We start from the raw sequence: 23,879 nt of genomic DNA on the forward strand, positions 1-23,879 counted from the left end.
AAGCTTATAAGTGCTGTCCAGCTCTGCCGCTGCATTAAAAGCACAGCGGTCCACTGACCCTGCTCCGAGTACTACAATACTAAAGTGCACTACATTCTGGCACTCAATAGGTTAAGCATGTAGTAGCACCCAACGCACATACAGCTAATGCAACAAATTTATTTACTCAACAAGGTCATGCATCGGACCTGTGTGAAGGCAGGCGATTAATAACAACCATCTATTTCCATGAATGGTTCTCCAGCCATCTCCAGGTGCCTTTTATTCTCTGTTGTAAATCATGCAGGAATATCACCGAGAGTTTATTTAAGGTATTAGTTGGCTACTCAAGGAAAACACAGTACCACTTAACACGTCTACACAAAGACTTTCATGCAGGATCCAGAATGTTGTGAGACAGTCCCTACATTTACCAAGGAACCCCAACAACATAGTTTCCTTTCTCGTGGCTTTTGTACAACGGTATAATCGTTTGTCCCATGTACAAGCCTAGATGTCGCCGGCTACGACACACAAGCTTATAGGAAACGACGCACAAACCTGACGGGCAGTGAGCAACCCTGCAGCGCATTTCACATAGAAACACTCTGCGGGGCACATATTACATCCATACTAAATGTTTCATTGACATTAAAATGTTTTATTGATCAAAACTGGATGTAAGTAGAAATGTACACCAAAAAAAAAAAAAAAAAAAAAAAAAAAAAGCACTGGATATTCATTTTAATGAGTTGTTCTGTGCTCCTCTCTTAACAATTTCAGTGTCAGGGCACACTATGGCACATCCTCCAGGCACTGAGAGGGTTAAACGTTGAGACTATATATTTCTTTGCATTCCTATGCAGAACATAGACATTCATCCTAAACATAAAGAACGGCATATAAATGAAAAACAAGGAAAAAGACACAATAAAACAATTATCCTTACAATGAGACACACAGCAGAGCTACTGCAGACACGTCCTAAACTCAACTTGGCATGAATGGTGAACCTGCTTAACTTAGCAAAACAAAAAACATATAATATATATATATATATATATTACATACGCACGCAGACACATATAACTAATAAACCTCAAGTGATCATTTTACTATTCCAGCTGTTGGCATGACATTTTGTTCTGCCCCATATCATATTTGTTTTACAAGCGCACTGTCCTGGCATTTAATCAGCAGTCACAGTCATCGATAAGGAGATCTCTAGCAGATGAAGCCAGAGAAGAGATGTTTCTGGGGGTAGCATTAGCCACACTGACCCTGCCAAAGATTAAAGAGGACAAGAGACGTATTTGCAACAACAGACTCTGAAGATGCCGATGTTCTTGGTATTCTGCGTTTATGTGCCAGGCAATAGCGGCGTTACTTGGCAAGTTATTTTCGCTAACACTACACAATATTCAATATGTACAGCAAGTAAAGGCATGGTCGGTGTATAAAGATATGTACCTCAATGGACGGTCTGCTTTAATGCGGGTGTAATGCGATGGAATGAGCACATAAGAATAGACACTTTTTTCTTAAGACAATTTATGGAGATGTCTTAAGATGTTTGTACATCCAAAAATGTTCTCCTCCTCACGGAAAATAAGTCAGACTTATAGAGGTCTCTGATAAAGAGACTGCAAGTTTGATCGACCCAGGGCATGAGAGTCCCAAACTACTGCTTAACTACCAACCCTGTGATCCTTTGCTAGGAAAGCAGGTTGCTTTGATCAGAAGCCAACGACAACACAAAGTGTGACCTTTAGGGAGATGTTCTCCAGTATAACACAGAACCTGCAACATGTCTTAAACATGTCTAGAAAATGAACATTACAAAGTTATTTTAAATATCGACATAAAGTCGTAACATAAATTAAATCCACAGAAACGCTTCAAGTAACAGAAAAGTACAGGTACATTTTTACATGACATCTCCGGGGGTCGTTAATCAGGCTTGTGCAAATACTTTCTCAGGTGGCTTCACTTAAAGTGCATTCAAATGATTTAAATAAACAAAAAACAAAAGAACGCAAATTACAAAAATAAAACTCAAAAGAAATCTTTTTCACATGTGGAGTCAAAGAGAACATATCTTCCTATGCCATATAAACAGCTTTTGTACAGCTCAAACAACCGGAGCCATGCATCAGAGAGTACAGGAAAGCTGAATGATTATAATACACAACCACGTATAGGCAAGAGTGCCGAGGAGACCAAACACACTACATGGGGCTTGGCTTCCTGGTGACTTGCAGGTTTATGGGGGGCTCGCACTCCTCCATGACCAGACGTGTGCCTCGTATGACGAGTTCATGATCTCCGCACGTCAGCTCTCGGTCGATCGCATCCTCGGATCCGTTTCCTATACATCTCCTTGAAGAACTGGACGCCGTTTGATCTGTACTTACAGTGGAATCGCCATAGGTCAAACTTATATCGCCGTCATTCAGGATAAGGTCAGAATCATCATCTTTTAATTGTTCCTGATTCTGCAAAAAAAAAATAAAAAAAAAAGTGCACTGATCAACTATTTGTTTAATAAGATCAAAACTAAATAGAGAAATGACGTCTAATTACAGATGGTGGGGACAGCAGGACTGTAGAAATTAACATACATATCATCATCATCTATGTGTGCAACAAAAGAAAAACAATTGTATTCTTGGAACCAAACTTGTTTATTATCCAAGTATGATAATTAAGTGTTACAACATAGCAGAGAAGCATTATGAGTAATACACTTTGGTTAGTCACGTGTAACCGATTCAGGACATACCTCGTAAGCCTGTGGACTTGTCAGGCATCTTGCGATCGGGCCGCAGCAGCTGGGAAGAGTCGCGGTAAGCGGGGGGCCGCTGTGAGTCAGGAGGGGTTTCAGGTAACTTTGAACGAGTTAAGGAATTTGCAAACAGAGCGGCGGAAAAATATAGAATGAGACATCCTTATAAAAGCAAAGAGAAAATAAAAATAAAATTGTGCCGAGACCATCAAATACTTTAAACTGCTCTTCTACGGCATTCCTGCTGGTTTTATCTGCATATAGCAGCCATATGTAGGTCCTATTATAGTCTATGCCTATAATGCCTTCTAAATCAAGCACAATGCATTTTATTCATTGGGAGTTTTTCGGTGATTACGGGCAGGTTTGTCTTTTGCGCCTACTCTTTGCTAATGCAGAAGTCTTCAAAGTAGGCATACAATCCTCCGATGGGAGTTACATACATTACCCACAAAGTGCATCCGTCGCTGTAAGGCGTGCCGGCTGTATGTGTGTGTGACGGGACAAGATACCAGCAACAGGACAAACACTAAATGGCTCATGACACCCAAATGAAAGACATGAGGATTTAAAGTGTTTTATAGGAGGTCAATCACTTGAACTTCATTTTAATTCTAGGGTTCCCACCAAACCCAACGACCACTTTGGAGTTTCTTTGTTCAAGAAACAGGAACCCGAAATAATTATGTTAAAAACAAACAGGCCCCTTCCATTTGCCATCATAGTAGAAACGACTGTGACCCGGGCCAAGATGAAGCTACAACGCGCGAAAACGCGCCGTACCCCGAGATTCGTTAACATGTGATATATTCACTAAGCTTCGCCGATAACCATGAAGGATACTTGTGATCGAAGTTGTACCACAGTCTAAATAGCCAGGCACTCTCGGTTTTTGTACTCCTACGTTCACTGTCGGGGACCCCCTAGGGAATAACGTTAAGAGACAGGTAAATATACACAAGGAACACAAGTACCACAATATATACAAACACTTTGGGGCCAGTCACTAAAGGAAGAGGTACCATTAGAGTTACGGCTTCAACCCTCACACTTCACTATCCATTATAAAGGGCCGACACTGGCAAATGTCTCCAAAAAGAAGGGCTGAGCTGGCCCCGTATAACATATAGCTTTACAGGTAAGGAGACTTTGGGGAAACCTCACTCACTTTAACATGCGCTACACAGGGACAGTCAAGTCTTCATAACGTACAGCAAAGTTAATGAGTTGCAACCACAACTCTCCGTTTAGTGAATGAACCCCATTGCTGTGCATTTCTAGACAGAAGTAGCCAGTGCTAAACGTATTGTAGCTCAGAAATTAACAGAAAAGAACAAATAAGAGAAAAACATCGCACACAACGATTTATTGCTGTTGGCCAATTAAACCGTTTCTGTAAACATTCCTTATAAAGAAGGTCTGATGGCCATTATCAGTTTTATGTAAGTTTTTAAACGTATTACTCTATGTCTCTTCATAAAACTTTCCTGCTGACATCTTAAATTCCATGTTATTTCCGAAAAACTAGCAACCAACAATCTCTTTATTTAAGTTAGAAAACCATAAAAAAAATAATGACGAGTTCTCAGAAGACGAGCTCCTGTCTCATTGTCTATGTGCGGCCATTACCTCCCATCACAGACAGCGCTCTATAGAGCGATATGCGATACGGTATACAATATGGTATAGAATTCTAACTCCGGTATGATGTTTTGTGTCTTCTATGATCTAAGTCTTGCAGCTTGGGATAGCTGTGTTAGTACAGGAGTGCAAATTGAAAAAATGAGCACTGAAATATTAATTTAAATTGCAGTTCTCATTGTTTTTCCAATGATCTAAGCCAAAATATATTATACAGACAAATGTGCAGCAAAAACACTACCTCGTGCACAACACTACAGGTAAAAAAAACAAAAAAAAAACACACGCTTCAGAGATTTCCTGAGGGTTACCATGAAATTAGGTCACAACAAAATAATTACGCGTGAAAAAAAGGACATTTAAAAACGGAACCGACACCACTGCAGCTTTGGAAGAAAACAAATGAAATAAAGCTTCCTGTACCAATCCCTTTCTATAATTTGCAAAATGTAGGCTTTGGGAAAAGTGACAAATCTGTAAAACTAATATTATAATAAAAAATACGATTGCAGAGTAAAGTGAATTTTGTGTATGTTCTCTATAACAGGTGCTACGTGCGAGATCCCTGCATTAAATATAATACAGACTGTACTCTACTGATCAATAAATAACATTTTAGCCTTAAAAATCATGATTAAACATTAAAGCAAAAGAACAAAGCGATAGGACATATTACTAAAAGCTGCTTACCATCTGGTCATGGTCTGCATCCACACCCACTCTGAAAACAAAGAACAAGCAAGCTGAAAGGGTTAAAATAAAATAAATGACCATTATTCTTTCCTGATGGGTCACTAGTACGTTTATGTTAAAAGGCACATTTGAACGGGCAGGAAAGCATTTTAACGCGTGTCATTTCCTCCAGGGACTCAAAAAAACCGATAAAGGATAAATTGTGGTGTTTAAACTCAAATTTGGTATACAATAAGCATCATTGCCAAACGTTGTCCACGTCACTTGACTTCATATCTTCAAGTAGCTATAGGTCAATAGAGTGCTTTAATCGGGGCTTTATTATGCGTACCGAATGCCCTCCAGATTCGTGTATCTTGTACCAGGCGATAACAGACGTAAAGCGACACCCGACGGACAAATGCAGACAAGCGTGTATTTTGGCGACAGACTCGGTGACTTGCGTACATCACTCAGTGTACACTTAAAATACACAAAATGTACATGGCCTCTGATTGACACTTACCGGATATTCAAGCAAGATAACATTGGGGTCGTTCCCCCACCAAACACCCACACAGTGAAGAAGACGATTAGAAGCGTGGTAGTAAACATCATTTGTCTTGCGTACGTGGCGGTGTCGCGAATTGCCAAGGCAAACGCCATCGCTCCACGTAGCCCTAGGAATTAAACAGAAGAATTGTCAGAATGGGGTTGCTGACATCAGCACTTCTTTCTGGACATCTAGGGGGGAACCGCTATCCTGTGTGTAACAGCTGAGAAAGCGTTCACCAAGAAAAACGAAATCATGCAGTTAAAGACGCAATTACCAACACCGTAAACAGCGAATGTCCCCCTCAAAAACAAAGCGCTGGTCAGAACGTCCGATGGTTACAAGCAAAATCCAAACAAAAAACTGAACTACCAAATGGATCCTGAACACCCCCTGAGCCGGCAGATTATCAAAAGCTCGGAAGGGACTGATTTCCAACCAATACAACGATGGCGTCCTCCATACCTGCAAACATCATCATGTGCTGGAAGTGCGGCCTGATCTTGTTTCTTCGGCCCAGATTCAGCAAGAAGGAGAGAGGGTAAATATTTGCCGCTCGGCCGAGGAACACGGCAAGCTAGGAGAGAACTGGTCAGGAAAGTAACTAAGAGGGTGAATGAAAAATAAACCGGCAACAGATTAAGACGATAACACGTAAACCTCCTACGTGTGACCCGTTACTTCAACGAGGCCGCATAGTCCGATGACTTTTTTTTTTCTTTTCTTAGCTTTTGCTCATGAAAGGGAGTGCTGTTGGGAGAGTTTGCAGGAGAATTAAGTGGTTAAAAGGACAGCTCTCCCTTCATAGAACTTATCAATGCAACTCAAAGGCCATGAACCAATGCATTGCAAATGTACAAAGGAAATAAATTAACAAAAAACGCCTCCCAGGTGAATAACACACAAAAGACTAAAAAGCACCCAAATTCTACCCGCTCTTGCTTGCATGAAAAAGGATACAAAGGCCCCCACGATGAACGTAGGGTTGAAGACATGATTCTGGAACGTAAATAAAGCCAGACCCATGTAGGAGAAGATGAAGTTTTCTGCCAAAAAATTCAAAAGCTCAAACAGCTGAGAGAGAAAACAAAAGAAAACAATTAAAAAGAGTGTAAAAACAAGCAATATTTGCCCTGTTATTCAGTGCTGAAGGGTGAACTGCAAATGATCAGAGAGCATGGATGAGAACTCAGATCATTTCACTAGATTTTCAAGCTCCAGAATCCAGAGGCGACCCTTCGGCAGGATCGGCGACCGCAAGTCCTTCTCTCCAGCACGTATCACTGCGCCTTTAATAATCAGACACTCGCCGGTTCACCGTGAGGCTGGTGCAAAGCGGTCTACAGATCTTCAGTAATTATTGGTCAAATACCTGTTTTGTGCGGATCTGTGATTCTGTAGATAAGTTGTTGTAGGTATAATGAGCCTGTGTGATTCCACAGAACAAGACGGCAACAACACCTGAGAAAAGAGAGGAAAGCGATTTATTACAAGTCCTCTGTATCTCATTCAAGCAGCGGTCCGAAGCAGACACGTACCGACATTAAACACAACTTTACACACGCTTAATCGCATAAATCACACTTTTATTGTTTAAAGATGTAAAAAAATACGAATTAACTGAACCTATAAAGCTCAAAATCAACTCACAAATAGCCCAGAGTTCAGACAATGATTAATAAATCTTGGACTTCTCTCCCATGAAACTCCAGGCCATGATAAAATAAAAATAAAATAAAAAAAGCACGTAGCTTCCAACAAGGCAGAATTTATCAATAAGGAAAATTATTCATGGAAGCCAAGTCAAGCTGGATGAAAAGAACAGGTCGGCATAATACTTAAAGCACAGCGGGTGACCTTCTGCATTAGGAAACCATTTCACAGGAGATAACATGTATTATATCATGGTAATGAAGTAAAAATATATGTTATGATTACAGACCTGTGTAGCCACATGCTTCGGCTAGTAGAAATGTGCTCCAGGACATCAAGAAGAACAGACCAGTTTCCAGAAGCGGGAACTCGCGCAGTTTGGTGAACTTTGTGACGTGAAAGGCGGTCAAGGTTCATAAAATTCATGTTCGTAACATAAAGTCATTTTAGAAAGCAGCCAAAACACTCAGAATAATCGACCAGATCGGCACAGCAATAGGTAATTGCTCGTTCCTGTGAAGCGTAAGGAGTATACACAGCCAACAAACACGTGAACATCGACAATGCAGCCAAAAGAACACGATGAGCCGAAACTCGTGTATAGCGACCAGCCAACGATGTTTTGGTGAAGGAAGATTTATCAAAGATAACGATGGGATCTCTGTGGTTAGGAGGTTTTATGCAGAGCAGAGAAAGAAGGTGCTTTTAGCGGTTTCGAAGCACTAGCTTTCTTCAAAGTGCCCTCCGCCAGACGACGAGCAGCATTAAGGGCCGACATACATCTGAAGCAGAATCCACGAATGTCGTGCAGATGGTAAACATTAATAACCACACCTTAACAGCTGCTCGACCGTCATAACCGCAACGCATTCATGGAGCCAAACGGGATTCGTGTCTTTATGCTTTGAAATGGAAGTGACATTTTCGTGAAGACCAATGTTCCCTCTAAGCTGCGCGCGGCACACACTTTCTGCAACCAGCGCACAAAGAAAAGTTATGTACAAAAGGTTAGCAGGGACAGTTTTTGGGGCATAATGATTGTGTTGGGGCTCTGAATTATCAGGGACAGCTCTACTTACACATACATACATACATACATACACACACCTTGCGCATACACGCACTCACAGCCACATACACACAGATTATTTTATATTTATATATAGATTTCATTTAGATTTATATTATATTAAAATAGAGGGGCTGCGCCAAAATTAGCTTGAAACAACTTTTCAATTCAGCGTGCATATGCTTTTGTAACAGGAAAAAAAATCTGCACAATATAAGATTGCTGCGCACACCAACTACTAAAAAATAAGAGGGAACATTGGTGATGACGTGAAGGATAACTGCTGGGCGACAATGGAGAAACACGGACATTTGCTGCTGTTGTGTTTTGTGTACACAAACAATTATGTATATTCTTTATACAAAGAAGAAGGTTACCACCTGCCCATAGGTGGTGGCGCAGGGCAAGAGTTTCTCAATCCCATTCCCGAAGCACCCCGACTTAAATTAAAACAGTTTGAGGCAGTTGAGGACGGAGGATAAGAAGTTCTGGTGTCATTCAAGATAACGGTGCAGAAAAATGCATTTTTAAAGAAGTTTATGAGAAAAAGGATATCAATGCAGTGACCACTCCGGTAGCTGCTCCCATAGCAAACGACCCACTGAATATCCCGAGGAATATGCCCACAGACTTAAACATGGCAGTGATGTCAAATGTGTGACTATTGTCTCCCGCAGGTTGGTAAGCAACAATTGACCTGCAGGAAAGAGTTTAAAATGGCTCCAGTTAGAAACCCCATGTTACAGAATCAGGAAAGTTAGTGCCAAATTTCTCTATTACACATCCCAACACTGGATACGTGCAATACTTTTTGGGGATTCCTGCTTTAAAGTAGAAATGCAGAACACCCGCCTCATCGGATGCCCTTTCCTTGGACTATCTTCCAGTATTCAATTACACATATATCAAGCTGCCAGCAGCGGGGCAAGTACAGCAATGCAAGGTTCCCAGTATCGCCATTCTTTCTGTGTTCCAAAGGACTGGATTAGTGCGGCCGAAGTGTGATGTCTGAAAAATGAACTTTCAGCCCCTACATTACTTGGATATTTAACGGACGGTCTGCTTCCAGAGCACTCGGTGGAACCCTGAAAGTTGGTAGTACTAACAACGTAACATCACCAAAAACATTTGTAAGCCTGCAGCGTGGCAAACACTGTTGGTAACACGGATGCCACCACATGGCATACAGTCCACAACCCACAAGATGACAGACAGAAACATTGTGGGATAACAATGGCATTGGAAAATATCAACAAGTGACTTACGAGGACAGTATTATGGCAACTGCATCATTCAGGACGCTCTCCCCAAAGAGAAGGGCATAGAGTTCAACGTCCACTTGGAGTTCATGGAATATGGCAAGAACCGTCACTAGAAAATGAACATTAAAATGAATTAGTTTATGCTGTAATCCAAAGAGAATACATATATTGCATATGTGTTATGCTTGTCTTCTACACAGAGAAGCATACACGGAGACTGCGTACACTTCCAGACATTTCATGTTGGGGGGCTGGCACGTACGGCCTGTAATATTATACTGTTTACATGACATGTATTATTCAACATAGGACCATTTTCTAAACATTGATACGCGCTTTAAAAGATTAAGCCTTTAGAGAGGCCACTAGCACCCAACTATAAGTACCTGGATCGGTAGCAGATATAACGGCTCCAAAAAATAAGCAGTCTGTGAAGAAGAAATCCCCTTCAAGGGTTCCCATCACCTTCATCAGTTTCACACAGCCATAAATAAGAGCCCTGGGGAGCAAGGAGAAGTTTGCGGTGACCACGTGTGCTACCCGTGATATAAGCATCATGTGGCACTTAGTTTCAGGTGTATAATGTGGCAAGCGAAAAGAGTTGGCCAGTCAAGTTGACCGTTTTCAGAAAAACTCGCAGAGATCTGTAGCATCCCACAACCCCTTTGAACCTCATGGGATTTCCATCACTTTAGTTAATTTTTATCTAACTTTACTATCTCAAAGTATATAAATAAACTCAAATATTATCACTTTATTAAATCTACAGCCATAAAGCGAGAGATTGCAAAATACTCACCCTATAACTAAGCAAGATATTACCGTGCCAAGAAACGCATAGGCAAGGATCGAGCCTAGGTTCCTGAAGAAATGTCTCTAGGAGAAGAAGAAAAAATATATATGATATATAAACATACACCGTACTGTGCAAGGCAGGTGTGAAAAAACACCGTAAGAATCCTTTGAAAAATAGACGAGAAATAGAAGACTTGCGGACAAAAATTTATATCTCTGATGTGGAAACAAGGAAACGCAACTCAACTATTCATGAAAACACAGGAACCGGGGAGTGTGAAAAATGGTAGCCGGCGCTCTGGACCAATAAGCCAAACTTTGTTTGATGAAGGGCTAGATAGTGGAACAAGAATGAGCGTTTGAAGGTAATAGTGGAGCATGGCGGAGGTTCCTTGCATTTTAATGGATTTGTGGGGATTTGGTCAGAATGGATGGTCTCACCAATGCAGAGAAGTACAGGCAGATAATTATCCATCATGTAATACAATCAGGGAGGCATCCGACGGCAGCATAACAACGACCCCAAACATACAGCCAAAATCATAAAAAACTATCTTCAGTGTAAAGAACAGAGTCCTGGGAGTGATGGTCCCCACAGAGCCCTGATCTCAACATCGAGTCTGTCTGGGATCACACGGAGAGAAGTAACTGAGGATCCGAAATCCACAGAATAACTGTAGTTAGATTTCCGAGATGTTGGGAACATCCTACCCGCCGAGTTCCTTAAACCGTCTGCAGACATACCGAGAAGAACTGATGCTGGTTTGAAAGCAAAGGGCGGTCACACCAAATATTGACTTGATTTAGGTTTTTCTACTGTTATTTCACTTTGCATTTGATAAAATTTAAATGATAAAAAACTTTTTGAAAGCTTTCTTACTATAGTAGTGTGTGTGTGTGTGTTTACACAGAGTAACTATTTGGCACAGTTTGTTTGTTTATTCATGTTATAACATACAATGTATATTTCATTATATTTCATAAGACTATAGTTCTTCCAAGCAACCAAATTGCAAAACCGCTCAGGTCCAGTATGCGCTGCTGGAAGCTACCGAGAAATCTCTGGTGTAACACATTTTATTTAGAGCCGGACTTCGGGGGGGGGGGGGGTTAAATATGGAAGACAATTATTCGAATGATACTAAAAGAAGCTGTTTTGTCCTATAAAAACCTAATTGCTTCAAAAAAAACTTTTAAGAAGCATTTTAATTTTCTATAGCATTTTTTTTACCCCTTAAGGACAATGGGCGGTCCCTAAACCCATTGAAAACAATGCACTTTGAGCCTGTACATGTACGGCCTTTGTCATTAAGGAGTTAAGAGTGCTCGGTTTTATGTCACATAACAAATAAGCATTCCCGGGGGGGGGGGGGGGGGGCATGAATGAGGCAAGACTTTACGTGATCTACAGAATTCTGGGAAAGAGTCGGGCATTTAACCACGCCAGGGAGGATGCTTCTAATACGGCATTTCGTTCCGTTAATTAGAATAGAGGGAACAATGCCTTTAAGATGTTACACTATTAAATGCTTGGAACAGCCACTTGGCCCATGTAGTCCAAGTAAAACCTCTGCTGGGAGGTGGACCACTTTACCCTCTCGATGCACTCACCATATGACATTACAAAGTGCTTCTCCAGAGGATTTCCAAATAAATCACTTTAAATTGATGTATAAATCAGTATCTTACTGGTGTTATTCAAACTTATAGCATGTCATTTTTTTGTTAATATATATATTTTCTGAGGATTAATAGTACTTACTCTTTTCAAGCTGTACCCGGCGTAAAATATGATCGGTGGAAGGAGAATATTGAAAAATACTTCTGGGTCAAAGGTAACCTGCAAACGGGATAAAAACCAAGGTTACGTTTCCAAATGGTAATATTTTAGACAAGTGCACTTATAGCTAGTGAGCTATGGCTGCTCGGATATTATATATTAGGCATATGGCAATTTCAAAATATAGACATTTTTAGAGGTTCATTCAGTAAATTGTGCAATTGTGGGGAAGCTGCAGCGAGCTGAAACCCTCCAATCCACAGACATCACAAGGCATTAGCAATGGCCGCGCCAGGCGTGTCCTACACAAAGGCTTTTTGGTGAACTTGAATCTGTAAGAATTCTTCTAGTGAGAGTTCATTGTATTACTTATGAGATCAACAGCAAACTCAACCCCTCTTTAAGGAGAACCTTGCTGACAATGGCCATTATTTGGGGTTCAGTGGCCCCTTGGCACTAAGATCACTATATTATATTCAACCTGTACCATCTCACCCCAGACTGTTGTCTAAAATATGGGTGTTAGCCCTGCTAAAAGCGCCAATTATCCCATGAGAGTGCTGGTTTAACGCAGTAGGATAATGCGCCCATATGGTTATGTCTCAGATTCCAAGGACACAAATAATGGCTACTTCTGCAACTTTCACTCCTCTTATAAGGACGAGCCAAATCACATTAGCCCTGCTTGATGTCTAGCTTGTTTGCTGCTCGTATGTCTTTAAGGAGACATTTCTTCTCTGGCATGGAACGGGGCCCTGACTCGCGCTCAGCTGAGCTCCACATTCCTGTTCCACAAATGGCATTGACCGGTTCTTCTGAATTAGCCAACTATGACTTTGTAAAAAGTTGTACTTTTCCAGCGTTACTTTGTTTCTGGCCACCGTCCAACACACATATTTTTGTGTCCCAATGTAACTTCTATTAGAAACACTCACTTTAAGAGTTCTACGGCCCAAGATGGACACCGGTGCATAGCGTCCAAACACGGTGGTCTTTGGTTTAGGAGACAGTGTATGATGGCATAATACTTGTAATCGTTTAAAGGCAGACAGTTAAAGAAAGAACAATTACATGTTGGTTAAAAAGTTGTGTAGCAAAAAAAAAAAAGAATAAGGTATTTTTCGATATGCCATTTTGGGCTTATATTGTCTGTTTTATACAAAGCTCAGCAGGCTCGCGAGCTAGCTCAGAGCCCAACAGGGCAGTGTCCCTTTAAGTTTTGTGTTTCTGCTCTCAAACTTAGGTAGGGCTGAACAGGGCAGCACCCAGAGAGCTACCTATTCCAATATTTACCAGGTTATCTATCGGCTCGGTCACAGTCCTCACATAGCAAACTGGGCTCAATGATTACAGAACTGGAGTTAACAGGGAGCTGTTGTAACGTCTGGATCCTGCGTGCGGAGAATCCGTAGCTGATCGCTTAAAAACATTTCAATCTGCCAGCTTCCATTCCTGGAGGCCGCCATTATTATCAGTCATGCAATACTTTCCTGCTCAAACACCACAATGATCTGATGCTTTATGACAATGCTAATGAAGTCCGCTCCACCCTAGACATACAATTAGCTAATACGTAGCTGCCTGTGAAATGTCAAAGTGTACGAATTTATACACAGAAAGCAAATCCTCACCTTCCTGAGCATTTCATTGTCTTGAACATTGTTGAGCTCTTGGGGACTGATTTCGCCCTTCAGGGAATACTCATAGAATTTTCCACTGATGTTCATTAACAAGGTGGCAGGGCTGGTCTGCAGCTCACAGCTCATAGTAACATTGTTCACGTCACCAGGAACATGGATTCCATATCTCAAAACCACCCCGACCAAGAGGCCTGGAGAACGAGATACCGAAAGGGCACATAAACAGCAGAACAAGATATACCAAGTGACATTTTTTTCCACTGACAGGCACACATTAGGCTGATTTCATTGCTATTATGATTAGAATTAATTTATATAACAGCCCTAATAAAAGATTCCCTAACAATACTTACCATACGCACAACAGCTTAAATGATCTTCGGGAGAAGCTGCAGCTAAACACTTCCTCCTTAGTTCAAGCATAATGGATTGGTTCAAGTAGCCAATACAATGTCAGGAAAGCCACCCCCCACTAAAATCAATGGGAGTGCTTTCTGCGCATGTAGAGGGGATCTCGTTAAACCCCTTTCCAGGAATGCAGAATCCATCCATGAACCAGCAAGGGGGGCATCACAAAAATGTAAAGGGACCACTCAACCGTCATAGGCATGAAAGCTCTTATTATCCTGAAAGCTGGACTTCTGAAACAATAAGGTGAATTAGTGGCTGAGACAGGAGAATGGGAGCCCACCCGCTATCAGACATGACTCTTGCCAGCCAGAATACTACCAATAAAAAGGGCACTTAAGACTGCACTATGGACTATGTCCCTGCCCCAGGAATATAAATGCCTCTGCAGTTTTTAGAGTGGGTGTAACCAGACGGTAACGTTGATGGAGAAGCAAAGCTCTGTAAACCTGGTGTTGAAAGGTATTCTTAAAGGTCTTAAGACTACAAGCGTTAGCTGATGTAAACGGCTCAACTTTAAGTGTGACGTGGAAAGACAGTCCTAAGATATTGAATAGTTATTTCCTTCTCGCAGTCTACTGGATCCGAAAGTTGCCAAACAACACCACTGTACACAACTAATGGGTTTTGGTTTCCAAGATTATTTCTTGAACACATATATGGAGTTATAGGGGACGTCATTTTTTTGTTTGTTTGTTGTTCCTGCTTTACTGTTCCCTGTCTGTATCTAAAAACCTTATCGTTTTACTAGGCAAACATATCAAGTTCTTATGAACCAGTCTGGCAAATTTTAATCTTCCATGGCAAATATCTTGTTGCAGCGTACTGACAAGGTTGAGTGGTCCCTTGAAGTTTTCATGGTGCCCCCCTTCCAAATGCATGGGGAGGATTCTACAACCTCCTCTATATGCATACGTTTCATTTCAGGCATTATGAAGTGTCCCTGTTTTGTGAATACATTTAGAAGTGGTTTTATGATCCTACAAGATATATTATGCTAACGGGATGCACGTGTGCAGCTTTATCTCCTTCCCTCATCCAGAAGAGGCTGGGATAATTGGAGAAGCATGCCTGGAATAGTCATGGCTAATGACATTTACTCCTAAAGGTTTCTCGAATGGGCACCCATTAAAACAGCAAGGATTTTGAGAGAGTTGGTTGTTCTATAGGCCCTTGTAAGTCAAGTCAAGCCTTTATAGCTTGGACCAATAATAGAAAACCTCAGCGTGTGATCTCCTACCATGAAAACATTTAGTCCACAGCATATATTTCTGTTTCACTTCTGGATCCGTCTTCTTGAATCACGCTAGACAAGTCTCTTGTTCCTCTCTGAGATCTGCTGAGCTTAAGCGCAGAATATTTGGTACTTTCCATTTGTCTGTGTTCTTGAGGATCATGCAGAAGGAGTAGGTTACAGCATAAAAGCTTATCCTTTAACATTAACCATATGTGATCACAACTACCGCATTCTAGAAATAGCTTAAAAGTGTCTGGGGGGTTGCTTGTAACTAATTACTTGAAACCTAACATTACTCATTCACCTACTCGTTTTTATAGTGCTTTGAGTACTCATCACTAACCAAGATGAGCCACCGTCAGCATCGCAGGACCTTTGTCAAGCTTTTGTGGACATACTAGATGTCTAAACTTATTAATGTACAGAACACAAATACAGTGGGATTATCAGGCACAGGGTCTCTAATTACCAACAAATCATTGGCATAAACAGAGTGTCTCCAACAAGCTGCAATGTACGGGATGTTTGATGAGTGACGGAACGATACTACGTTAAGGAGAGTATTATTTTGGTTATTACTGTATAAACACGGGACGCGCAGACTATGTGGCAAACTCGATCTTTGACCACTTGCCGCAGGTCAGGCCTTCCGCTTGTATGCTGTAGGCCTTCATGCGTATCTAAACAGCAACGCAACTCAATCAAGAGGTTGGTGGTAAGCAATTTGGAACACATGACTTCACTTGGAAAATTAAACACTGTAATGTAGTTAAATTTAAAGGTACATGAACAGTCCCTAGAAGCTTAAACAAACATAAAAATAAAAGAACTGGCCACCAAGTAATGTATAAGCTACATCACTTGGTGGCCAGAATAGTTTAAGTCGACATTCAGACCTGTCCTTTTGTTTAGAAGATAAAGTACAATACAGCATTGTTACGCACCATGTGTCACTCCTTCAATATAGAACGTAGTAAATAAATGACATACATCCAAGCCACAAGCCACCTAGGTCACAACTGGCATATTTCTCATTGATCAGAATCACGTGGAGCAGACATGTTCTTCAAGTTTGACAACAGTCCTTCAAAGCCATCAGTCAGGTTAAACATAATAGCAAATCTCACTTTGGTTGGTATGAAGTTGCCATGAACACAAATCTCTATAGTAGTATGATGGCTTCACGTGTGCTAGAAAAGAAACAAACTAGAAGGGCCAGATATTTCCGTTCCGCCATTGTCCACTTTTTCTTTTGTGTCTAGACCATTTGTTACTATGCTATGTCTTCAGGCTCCACTGACAACCCAGTGATCAGGTACTAAAACACTGCAAGTTTCAGCGTCTCTCATTGGCATAGGAGTGGACAGATTAACGCCTCGCTCTATCTGACACGTCTACTACCACTAGTTTAAGAGGAGTTATGGGGGTGTAGAGATCCTGAAAACCTTATTCACTAAAGCAAGACATGAAAGGAGTTATGCTTCAGCTCTTGGACTTCACTACACATGAAGACCAACTCCAGTGAGCTTCTGCTGCAGGAACACCTTGGCCAGCCATGTATAATTAAATCAGTGAGAGGTCTTCAAAGCCTACTCACTAACCCATTTTAACCCATTAACCCATTTTAACCCATTAACCCAGTGGTGACCCTTCATAACGAATGGTAAAGTGGGAAGTTGAAACCGAGCATCTTCTAGAATCCCTCCCTTTAGTGAATAGATCCCAAAGTCGGGACTGAAAACCTAAACGGGTACTTGGTCAGCGGTTCATCATCCGCTTAGGTATTTGGTGGCCAGCCTGACAGGTTATGAAGAAAAATGGGGTTGGAAAGACTGACAGACTCCACTACTTTCCTTAATTGCAAACTGAAACATTATTGACTAAAGACGGGTTCTTATCTATCTGGTAGTTATTTCCACCACCCGAGTCTCTCTTCTCGACAGAACCATAACCCAACAGCAGCTACAGCGATTCCTAAACCCATCAAAGCCTTCTACGCCCAACCACCCAAGGGCCATACCATATCATATAATTCCAACTTTTACGCCAACGAGCATAACCTGTAGAGTTTATCATATGAAGCCGAGAACGATGACGGCTGAACGCCCCGTGTTAGCGCATCACTGGAAGTAAATACCCCATGGAGAGCATGGGCTCCGGAGACCGTCCCACATTCAGAAGATGCTGCATAATGACCGCTTGTAATTACTGCCCAGAGTCCTTAAAATACCATAATAAACTGCAGACTACAATAAATTCCCTAAAATACCAAAAAATTACTTTTTAACCTGTTACACCCCGTGACATCCATAGGGTAGTGTGTGAGAAACTTTACACAAGATAAGTGCGTCACGGGGAGCAGCGGAAAAGGGTTCCCCGCTGTAAGTGCTGCACTGGGCTGGGCACAGGGGTTGCCCCGAACCAAGAGGACACTGACCGTAGATCATGGCCAGGCCGGTCTCATGCAGGAACCTGAACCTGCGGTGTTTGAAGAGCCAGATGGTGAGGATGGTGAGGGTGAGGAGGAGGATGAAGATCACCAGGTTGGCGCTGTCCTGCCGGTGGCTGGCCTCTGCCTGTTTCTCCGTCACTATCTCCTCCATGACGCTGTCCTCCGCTCGGCTAAAGGCCATCAGGGTGGGAAGCAGGAGCAGCACTGAAGCCCGGAGTCTCCTACCCCAGTACACCGGTATCCAAGCGCCGCACGCCGCCATATCGGGGGCAGGTCTGGCGGGGCCTCCAGCAGGATGACGGGAGAGCGACATCCCGCCCCGGAAGGAGGGTCCCCGCCTGGCATTAACCACTGCCCTGCTGGGGCAGACCGGGGAACGTGGAGACCGGCGCTGCCGCTGCAGTTGGAATGCGTTATACTTTTATCACCGTGCGGGTGTTTCGGGCGCTCCGTACCAGAGAACAGCTCGTTATTTATTTTTGGTTATTTTCATGAATATATCTAGAGGAAACAGTTTTTATTATTTGACTTCTGTAGCGCCATCATATTCCACAGCGCAGTACACAGACTGAAAGGTACCCCCGGGGAAGAGGCGGGGCAGGTACCCCCGGGAAAGAGGCGGGGCAGGTTCCCTCAGGAAAGGCGACGGGGCAGGTACCCCCATTCTATGTAGCCAGTGAATGTTCGCATAGATACTGAGAATATGCTGATGAGTGTTTTCTCCAGTCCCAAGCATAACTTTCATGCAATACACTCATCAAACTAAGTGACCCAGAACGGCAGTTAGGAAATGCGGTCATCCTACCCACGGGGCTGGCGGAGGGGCAGGTCCCCCTGGGGCCGGCAGAGGAGCAATTCCCCCCGGGGCTGGCGGAGGGGCAGGAAAACTCCGGGTCGCAGGAGCGGTACGCCACTCTCTGCCCACTTCCACTCCAACAATGGTGTGCCCTGCAAAATTAGGGGGACCACTTTCCTGCATGTAGCTGGAGCCAGAAAGTTCCTCGGTGTTCCTACACGTATACACCTGAGGCAGAGGTGCTGCTATGTGTGGCCCTAGTCAATGCTTTATACACCCCTGTGTAATAGATCGCATGCATTGGGGAGGCTGGCAACTAACTAGGGGGATGCTGCATAACATAAAATAATTGGTGGGTCTGCAGCCACTTATTTTCTACGCAATGTGTATGAAGAACACAAAAAATATCAGGTTATCGCAACGTTTGGAAGGTATTGGACAAAAAAAAAAAATTCCAAAAATACAGCGGGGTGTCTTATGATTTCTGTGGCCGCTTTTGAAGTTAGAGCTCCACCAAGCCAAAAAAAAGTGATGAGCAACTAGTCATATTTTCCCTAAAACGCACGCGACGGTGGGTGGTCCTGCTTCGTGGGACAAGCCATTATTAGAGTGGAAGTGGGCGGGGACTGGGTGTGCAACAAAACCGCGCCGGAGACCCAGAGTCACCCCGTAGTGACCCAGAGTCTCTGGGCCAAACCCAGGTGTGACGATAGACACGGGCCACATAAGTACATTTCAGTAACATTCATTGCATTACGTTGTCATGGCATTAAACCATTTACTACCCGACTGACTCCTGTGTTCTGCTGGCTGACAGCGGACCTTTCTCTATGAATACGTTCACCGAAAATATTTAATATAAATATATTTCACAAACAACAAGGCGAGAGAAAGACGCGGTGAACGCATTTGGCGCGCATTAAAAAGAGAATTTCAGGGCAATTCAGTGTTTTTTAGCCATCCTGACCTGTTGGCTTTGTCTTATGGCACAGCATTGTGCCGATTCCCCCTTAGTTCCTATATTTACCTTCAATACCATTAAAAATGTGTTAACCCCTTGGTGTCCATTTTCAGTTAACTAGAAGCTGTGACCACCGCTCTGCTTAAAGTATTACCAGCCGTACTGACGTGGGCTAACGAGGAACGTTGGTTGGCATGTGGAAAGCAGAGCGATGAGATTGATCCTTGCAGAATGCATATTGTAGACTTCATAAATCCAGCGCCTTCCTTCTCTACATCCTGATCAGACCCTTTTTAGTGGCCCTTGGACCCCCAATTTATACCGGGGTCACAACATTCTCCCTACAATCCTAGGTTCTTCCATGAAAGTAACAACATTGGGTCTCCTTTATAATGAGCAGTGAAGGCATTATTAGTAGTAATTGTGTTGTATTTCGTTGCTTTACACCTCATGCAGTCTGTAATACATCTAATCGCGAAGGTATACATAGGACATCAGCTCTACAGGGGACGGGGCTTTTATACGAACATTAGACTGGGCGACGTGTCAACCACAGCGTAGCCAAACACAACATGGCTTCCTTTCGCGAATGTCAAAGCGTGTGTCGCAATCAAACGTCGCCGCTCCTGAGTGACGTCACTGGAAGCGACGGCCGGCTGTCTATTGCATCGAGAGGAAAGGCGCTCCGGGGTAATGGCGTCTTCGATCTGGAAAGGGCTGGTGGGCATCGGCTTGTTTGCTTTGGCACACGCGGCCTTCTCAGCGGCTCAGCGTAAGTTTGGTTTCCCAAGGAGGAGTTCAGTAGGTTGATGGAAGGAGCTCGGCTCGGGCGCTTTCCGGATGTCAGGCCTTGCCGGTCTGAGGACTCTGCCCTGCTGATCCTGGCCATGCCATCTATGTGGCTTTGGTAACTCGGAGCTGGGCACCTGCGGCCTTCCACCTGCGCGACGATAACGTCCGTCATTGTTGCTCGGCTGAGGGTTATGGGAGTTAAAGTGTAGCAGTAATAGAAGGCCGCAGCGATCTTCTGTATATGTCCAGCGCAGCTGAATGACGGAACCATCGAGCCGTAAAGGCATGCATTATTACACGAAAAATAAAAAGCGCCGCTTCTTACGTAATGAGTTATTCGCGCCAGCGTGCAGAATAGGAATAGCTCTCCGCGTAACGCACGCCGGTAAGACAGAGGTGCCCTTGTTTTGTTGCAGCGCCATATAGACAATGCGTTAAAGGGACATCCAGCCATTGTATGCAATTTAATGTGTGTGATCCCTGTACATTTTCATGGTGTTCTGCATTTTTCTCCCCTCCCCCAGTGGTTGTCCATGCAGGAGGTGAGATTGGCAGGACACATCTCCCTCTCCATGGGATGTATTCACTGGCCCGTGCGTGTTGTGTGCGGCCATTAAGTCCTTTCTTGCCACTGATTGGTTGCGTATAATTGAATGACACCTGAGATCTTGTATAAACCCTTTACAGGCCAGAATGACCACAGGTAGCTGCATCTGTTACATCAGGCTGGTATTTATTACTAGAAGTGTAAAATACATCGACTTAAAGATCCTGATCCGTCCTGGAAAAAGTAGCTTCTTGCCTTATTGATAAAAAATAAATAATAAATAAATAAGAAAAAGCAGTCCACCTAGTGGTGAATATACAGAACTGCATAATTTTCTACTCTTGTTAAACCTATAGCATTGGTGGTATGTGTATGTATATATATAATATAATGTGTGTATGTATATGTAATTATTACAATGCTTTTCTTTTATTATATGCAGATCGTTCTTACATGCGACTGACTGAAAAAGAAGATGAAACGCTACCAATAGATGTAAGCAGGGTTTGACTGAATACACTTCCATTTTTTTGCCTTATGGTTATTAAATAGGATTCCTCTCTGAGAGTCTGTAAGAGGTACTGGCGTTTCTTTTTTGGGAGTATGAGTGGTGCAGCATTCACTCGCTCCCGGTGCTTTCTCCCCAGCGTTCATCCAATGCAGCGGCACACTGGTCTGAGGAAAAGGCCATCAGAGCCAAGCCGTTCCAGAGGATTTTGGTGTACGGGGGGCTGGGATGATTGCTAGATCATATTTACAGCAAAAATACATTAGTTTTCATTAAAAACCATGAGCAGCGGTGAATCATTTCAGATGTTTTCTTTTTAAAGGGACACCCTAATGCCCCACACAGTCACACCATCAAGAGTGCTTATGAACTATTTATATAAAATACAGCGTTAAAGGTAGCGGTCAGCTGTGGTGTATTAAAGTGGATCAGATGGCTGGAGTGTCCCTTAAAAAAAAAATCCTTTTTTATTAAACCCTCTGTTATTTGTTATGGATGATGTCATATTGTCCTCTGTGTGAAGAAAATGTCATCATTCAGTTTAATGGATTGTAAAGGAATGAATTGTTTTTCTGTAAACGTCTGTTTTCTGGTTTATTTGCAGATAGTTCTCCAAACCTTGTTGGCGTTTGTGGTAGCCTGTTACGGCATAGTGCATATTGCTGGGGATTTTAAAGACATGGATGCTACTTCAGAATTAAGGAACAAGTATGTATTTTTATATATATATATCTTTCATTCGGTATAAAATGATATAGTAGTATGGATTACTCACCTTCACATGTCACCTTCAATTATGATGCCATGGTTGGTATTTGACCAAGTGAGTCTCTCTTAAGGTATACACAAATAAACCTAATCTTATAAAGCTCTAAGGGGCCAACTGGAATGTATATTGGTAATTACATAATTAGACTAGATAACAGTTTTCTAAACCCTTCCTGAAATTTGCTTTCAAGAGACAAAGCCCCCCCCCCCCATAATGGAGAGACATTGAACATCCCAGAATTCTCTGCAGTGTATGTGTGTTTTATCTATCTATCTATCTATCTATCTAATTGTAAAGAAGGAGAGCACACCATTGATCTTTTCTGTCCCTTCTGGGCACTCAGGTGAAGAACTACTGAAGGTAATTCATGTGTATGAATATATATATATTTATTATTAATATATATATTCATACACATGTGTGCCTATTTTATTTATAACTGTTTGTGTATGAATATATATATATATATATATATATATATATATATAAATAATATACTTGTCTTACACATTTTTATTTCCCTTTTTAAAGGACATTTGACACATTAAGGAACCACCCATCATTTTATGTATTCAATCACCGAGGTCGGGTCATGTTCCAGTCGCCCGATTCCGAGGATTGTCAGCAAAACCAAGCTCCATTCACGTCCAATCCATCGCTGAAACTACGAAAACTAGAACCGTCGCATCGCTAAAAATACGAATACATCAAGGGGATTTTTACAGATGACTATAGAACAGGACATTGTAATAACATTGGAGTCCACGGCGTAAACATCTTTTTTTTTATTATTATTATTTTTATTTTCTGGAGCAGTATTTATATTGATCTTCCAGCCTTTATAAAAAGAAAAAATAGAAATGGAGACATTCTTTGTACACGTAATGAAAAGGACTTGCGATGCAGTATAACTTATTGCTACGAATATGCTGTGAAAGATGGGTTTTTTTTTTCTTTTCTTTTCTTGGAAACATTAAACAACACTGCAGCTGTTATTTATTTATTTTGCTTCTTCTTGTGCAAAACTTTGCTTATCACATAGGTTTGTTGATTTGCTGAACGCATGGTAAATTATCGAATGCCAGTGCTATACATACATCGCTATACATACATCGCTATACATACATCGCAGCCACCCCCCAGTGGTGCCTTTACCATAATAACAGTTTGGTTGGCTGTGTGTTACGGATTTTAAATCGGTATCCTTCTGGAAAGTCGCGCTGTGCTATACGATGCATATTACGCAGGGCGAGCTCGCCACGTCTGGCCCTTCACCAAGTACACAATTTGCAGTCATCCTGCAAAATCCTCATTCTTCATCCATGATCTGACATTTCTCGCCACTGATAAGCTTTTTGAAACTGTCAATCATTACAATCATTTACATCAGCAGGAAGACTTTACACATGTGTTCCGCTAAACCAGCACTTAAGTTGACTGGAGACGACTCCATTGCGTGCAGGGAAGTTGCATTTGGTCGAATACATCACCTGGGGGATGGGGAAAAGCATGAGTTATGCTATGTGTATGTGGAAGTGTGTTAGCATAAGCGTGCTTTGGTAGCATGAGTATACACGTGT

At 42.2% G+C, this 23,879-nt stretch overlaps 2 protein-coding genes across 2 annotated transcripts; one reads left to right on the forward strand and one right to left on the reverse strand.

Moving 5' to 3' along the window:
* Nucleotides 1–2,207: 2,207 nt before the first annotated feature.
* LOC149298203 (sodium/hydrogen exchanger 6) lies at nucleotides 2,208–18,077 on the reverse strand. Its single transcript, XM_089487662.1, has 16 exons — nucleotides 17,912–18,077; nucleotides 13,821–14,020; nucleotides 12,172–12,249; nucleotides 10,414–10,490; nucleotides 10,001–10,113; nucleotides 9,618–9,723; nucleotides 8,908–9,049; nucleotides 7,573–7,678; nucleotides 7,003–7,091; nucleotides 6,591–6,704; nucleotides 6,096–6,207; nucleotides 5,604–5,757; nucleotides 5,096–5,126; nucleotides 3,608–3,687; nucleotides 2,762–2,867; nucleotides 2,208–2,474 (listed from the first exon to the last, which is right to left on the reverse strand). The coding sequence occupies exons 1-16, from the start codon at nucleotides 18,075–18,077 to the stop codon at nucleotides 2,208–2,210; spliced, it is 1,941 nt and encodes a 646-aa protein (XP_089343788.1).
* Nucleotides 18,078–20,373: 2,296 nt separating this feature from the next.
* On the forward strand, nucleotides 20,374–22,993 carry LOC149298204 (ER membrane protein complex subunit 5-B). The gene is made up of 4 exons (XM_089487798.1): nucleotides 20,374–20,455; nucleotides 21,465–21,517; nucleotides 22,135–22,238; nucleotides 22,831–22,993. The coding sequence occupies exons 1-4, from the start codon at nucleotides 20,377–20,379 to the stop codon at nucleotides 22,991–22,993; spliced, it is 399 nt and encodes a 132-aa protein (XP_089343924.1). The 5' UTR covers nucleotides 20,374–20,376.
* The last annotated feature ends 886 nt before the right edge of the window (nucleotides 22,994–23,879 follow it).

The sequence above is a fragment of the Sceloporus occidentalis genome, unplaced genomic scaffold (genome assembly GCF_023333645.1).
Source record: "Sceloporus occidentalis isolate IW3139 unplaced genomic scaffold, rSceOcc1.0.p SCAF_34, whole genome shotgun sequence".
NCBI lineage: Eukaryota > Metazoa > Chordata > Lepidosauria > Squamata > Phrynosomatidae > Sceloporus > Sceloporus occidentalis.

Bases quoted from the DNA above. Each gene is read 5' to 3' on its own strand.
- LOC149298203 (XM_089487662.1), bottom strand. From the start codon at position 18,077: ATGGAGGAGATAGTGACGGAGAAACAGGCAGAGGCCAGCCACCGGCAG. The intron at 14,021-17,911 runs GTCAGTGTCCTC...CTCGTTCTCCAG, and splicing joins CGGCCTGGCCATGATCTACG to GCCTCTTGGTCGGGGTGGTT. The intron at 3,688-5,095 runs GTAAGCAGCTTT...GTTATTCCCTAG, and splicing joins ATGCAGACCATGACCAGATG to GGGGTCCCCGACAGTGAACG.
- LOC149298204 (XM_089487798.1), top strand. From the start codon at position 20,377: ATGGCGTCTTCGATCTGGAAAGGGCTGGTGGGCATCGGCTTGTTTGCT. The intron at 20,456-21,464 runs GTAAGTTTGGTT...TATTATATGCAG, and splicing joins GGCCTTCTCAGCGGCTCAGC to ATCGTTCTTACATGCGACTG. The intron at 21,518-22,134 runs GTAAGCAGGGTT...GTTTATTTGCAG, and splicing joins ATGAAACGCTACCAATAGAT to ATAGTTCTCCAAACCTTGTT.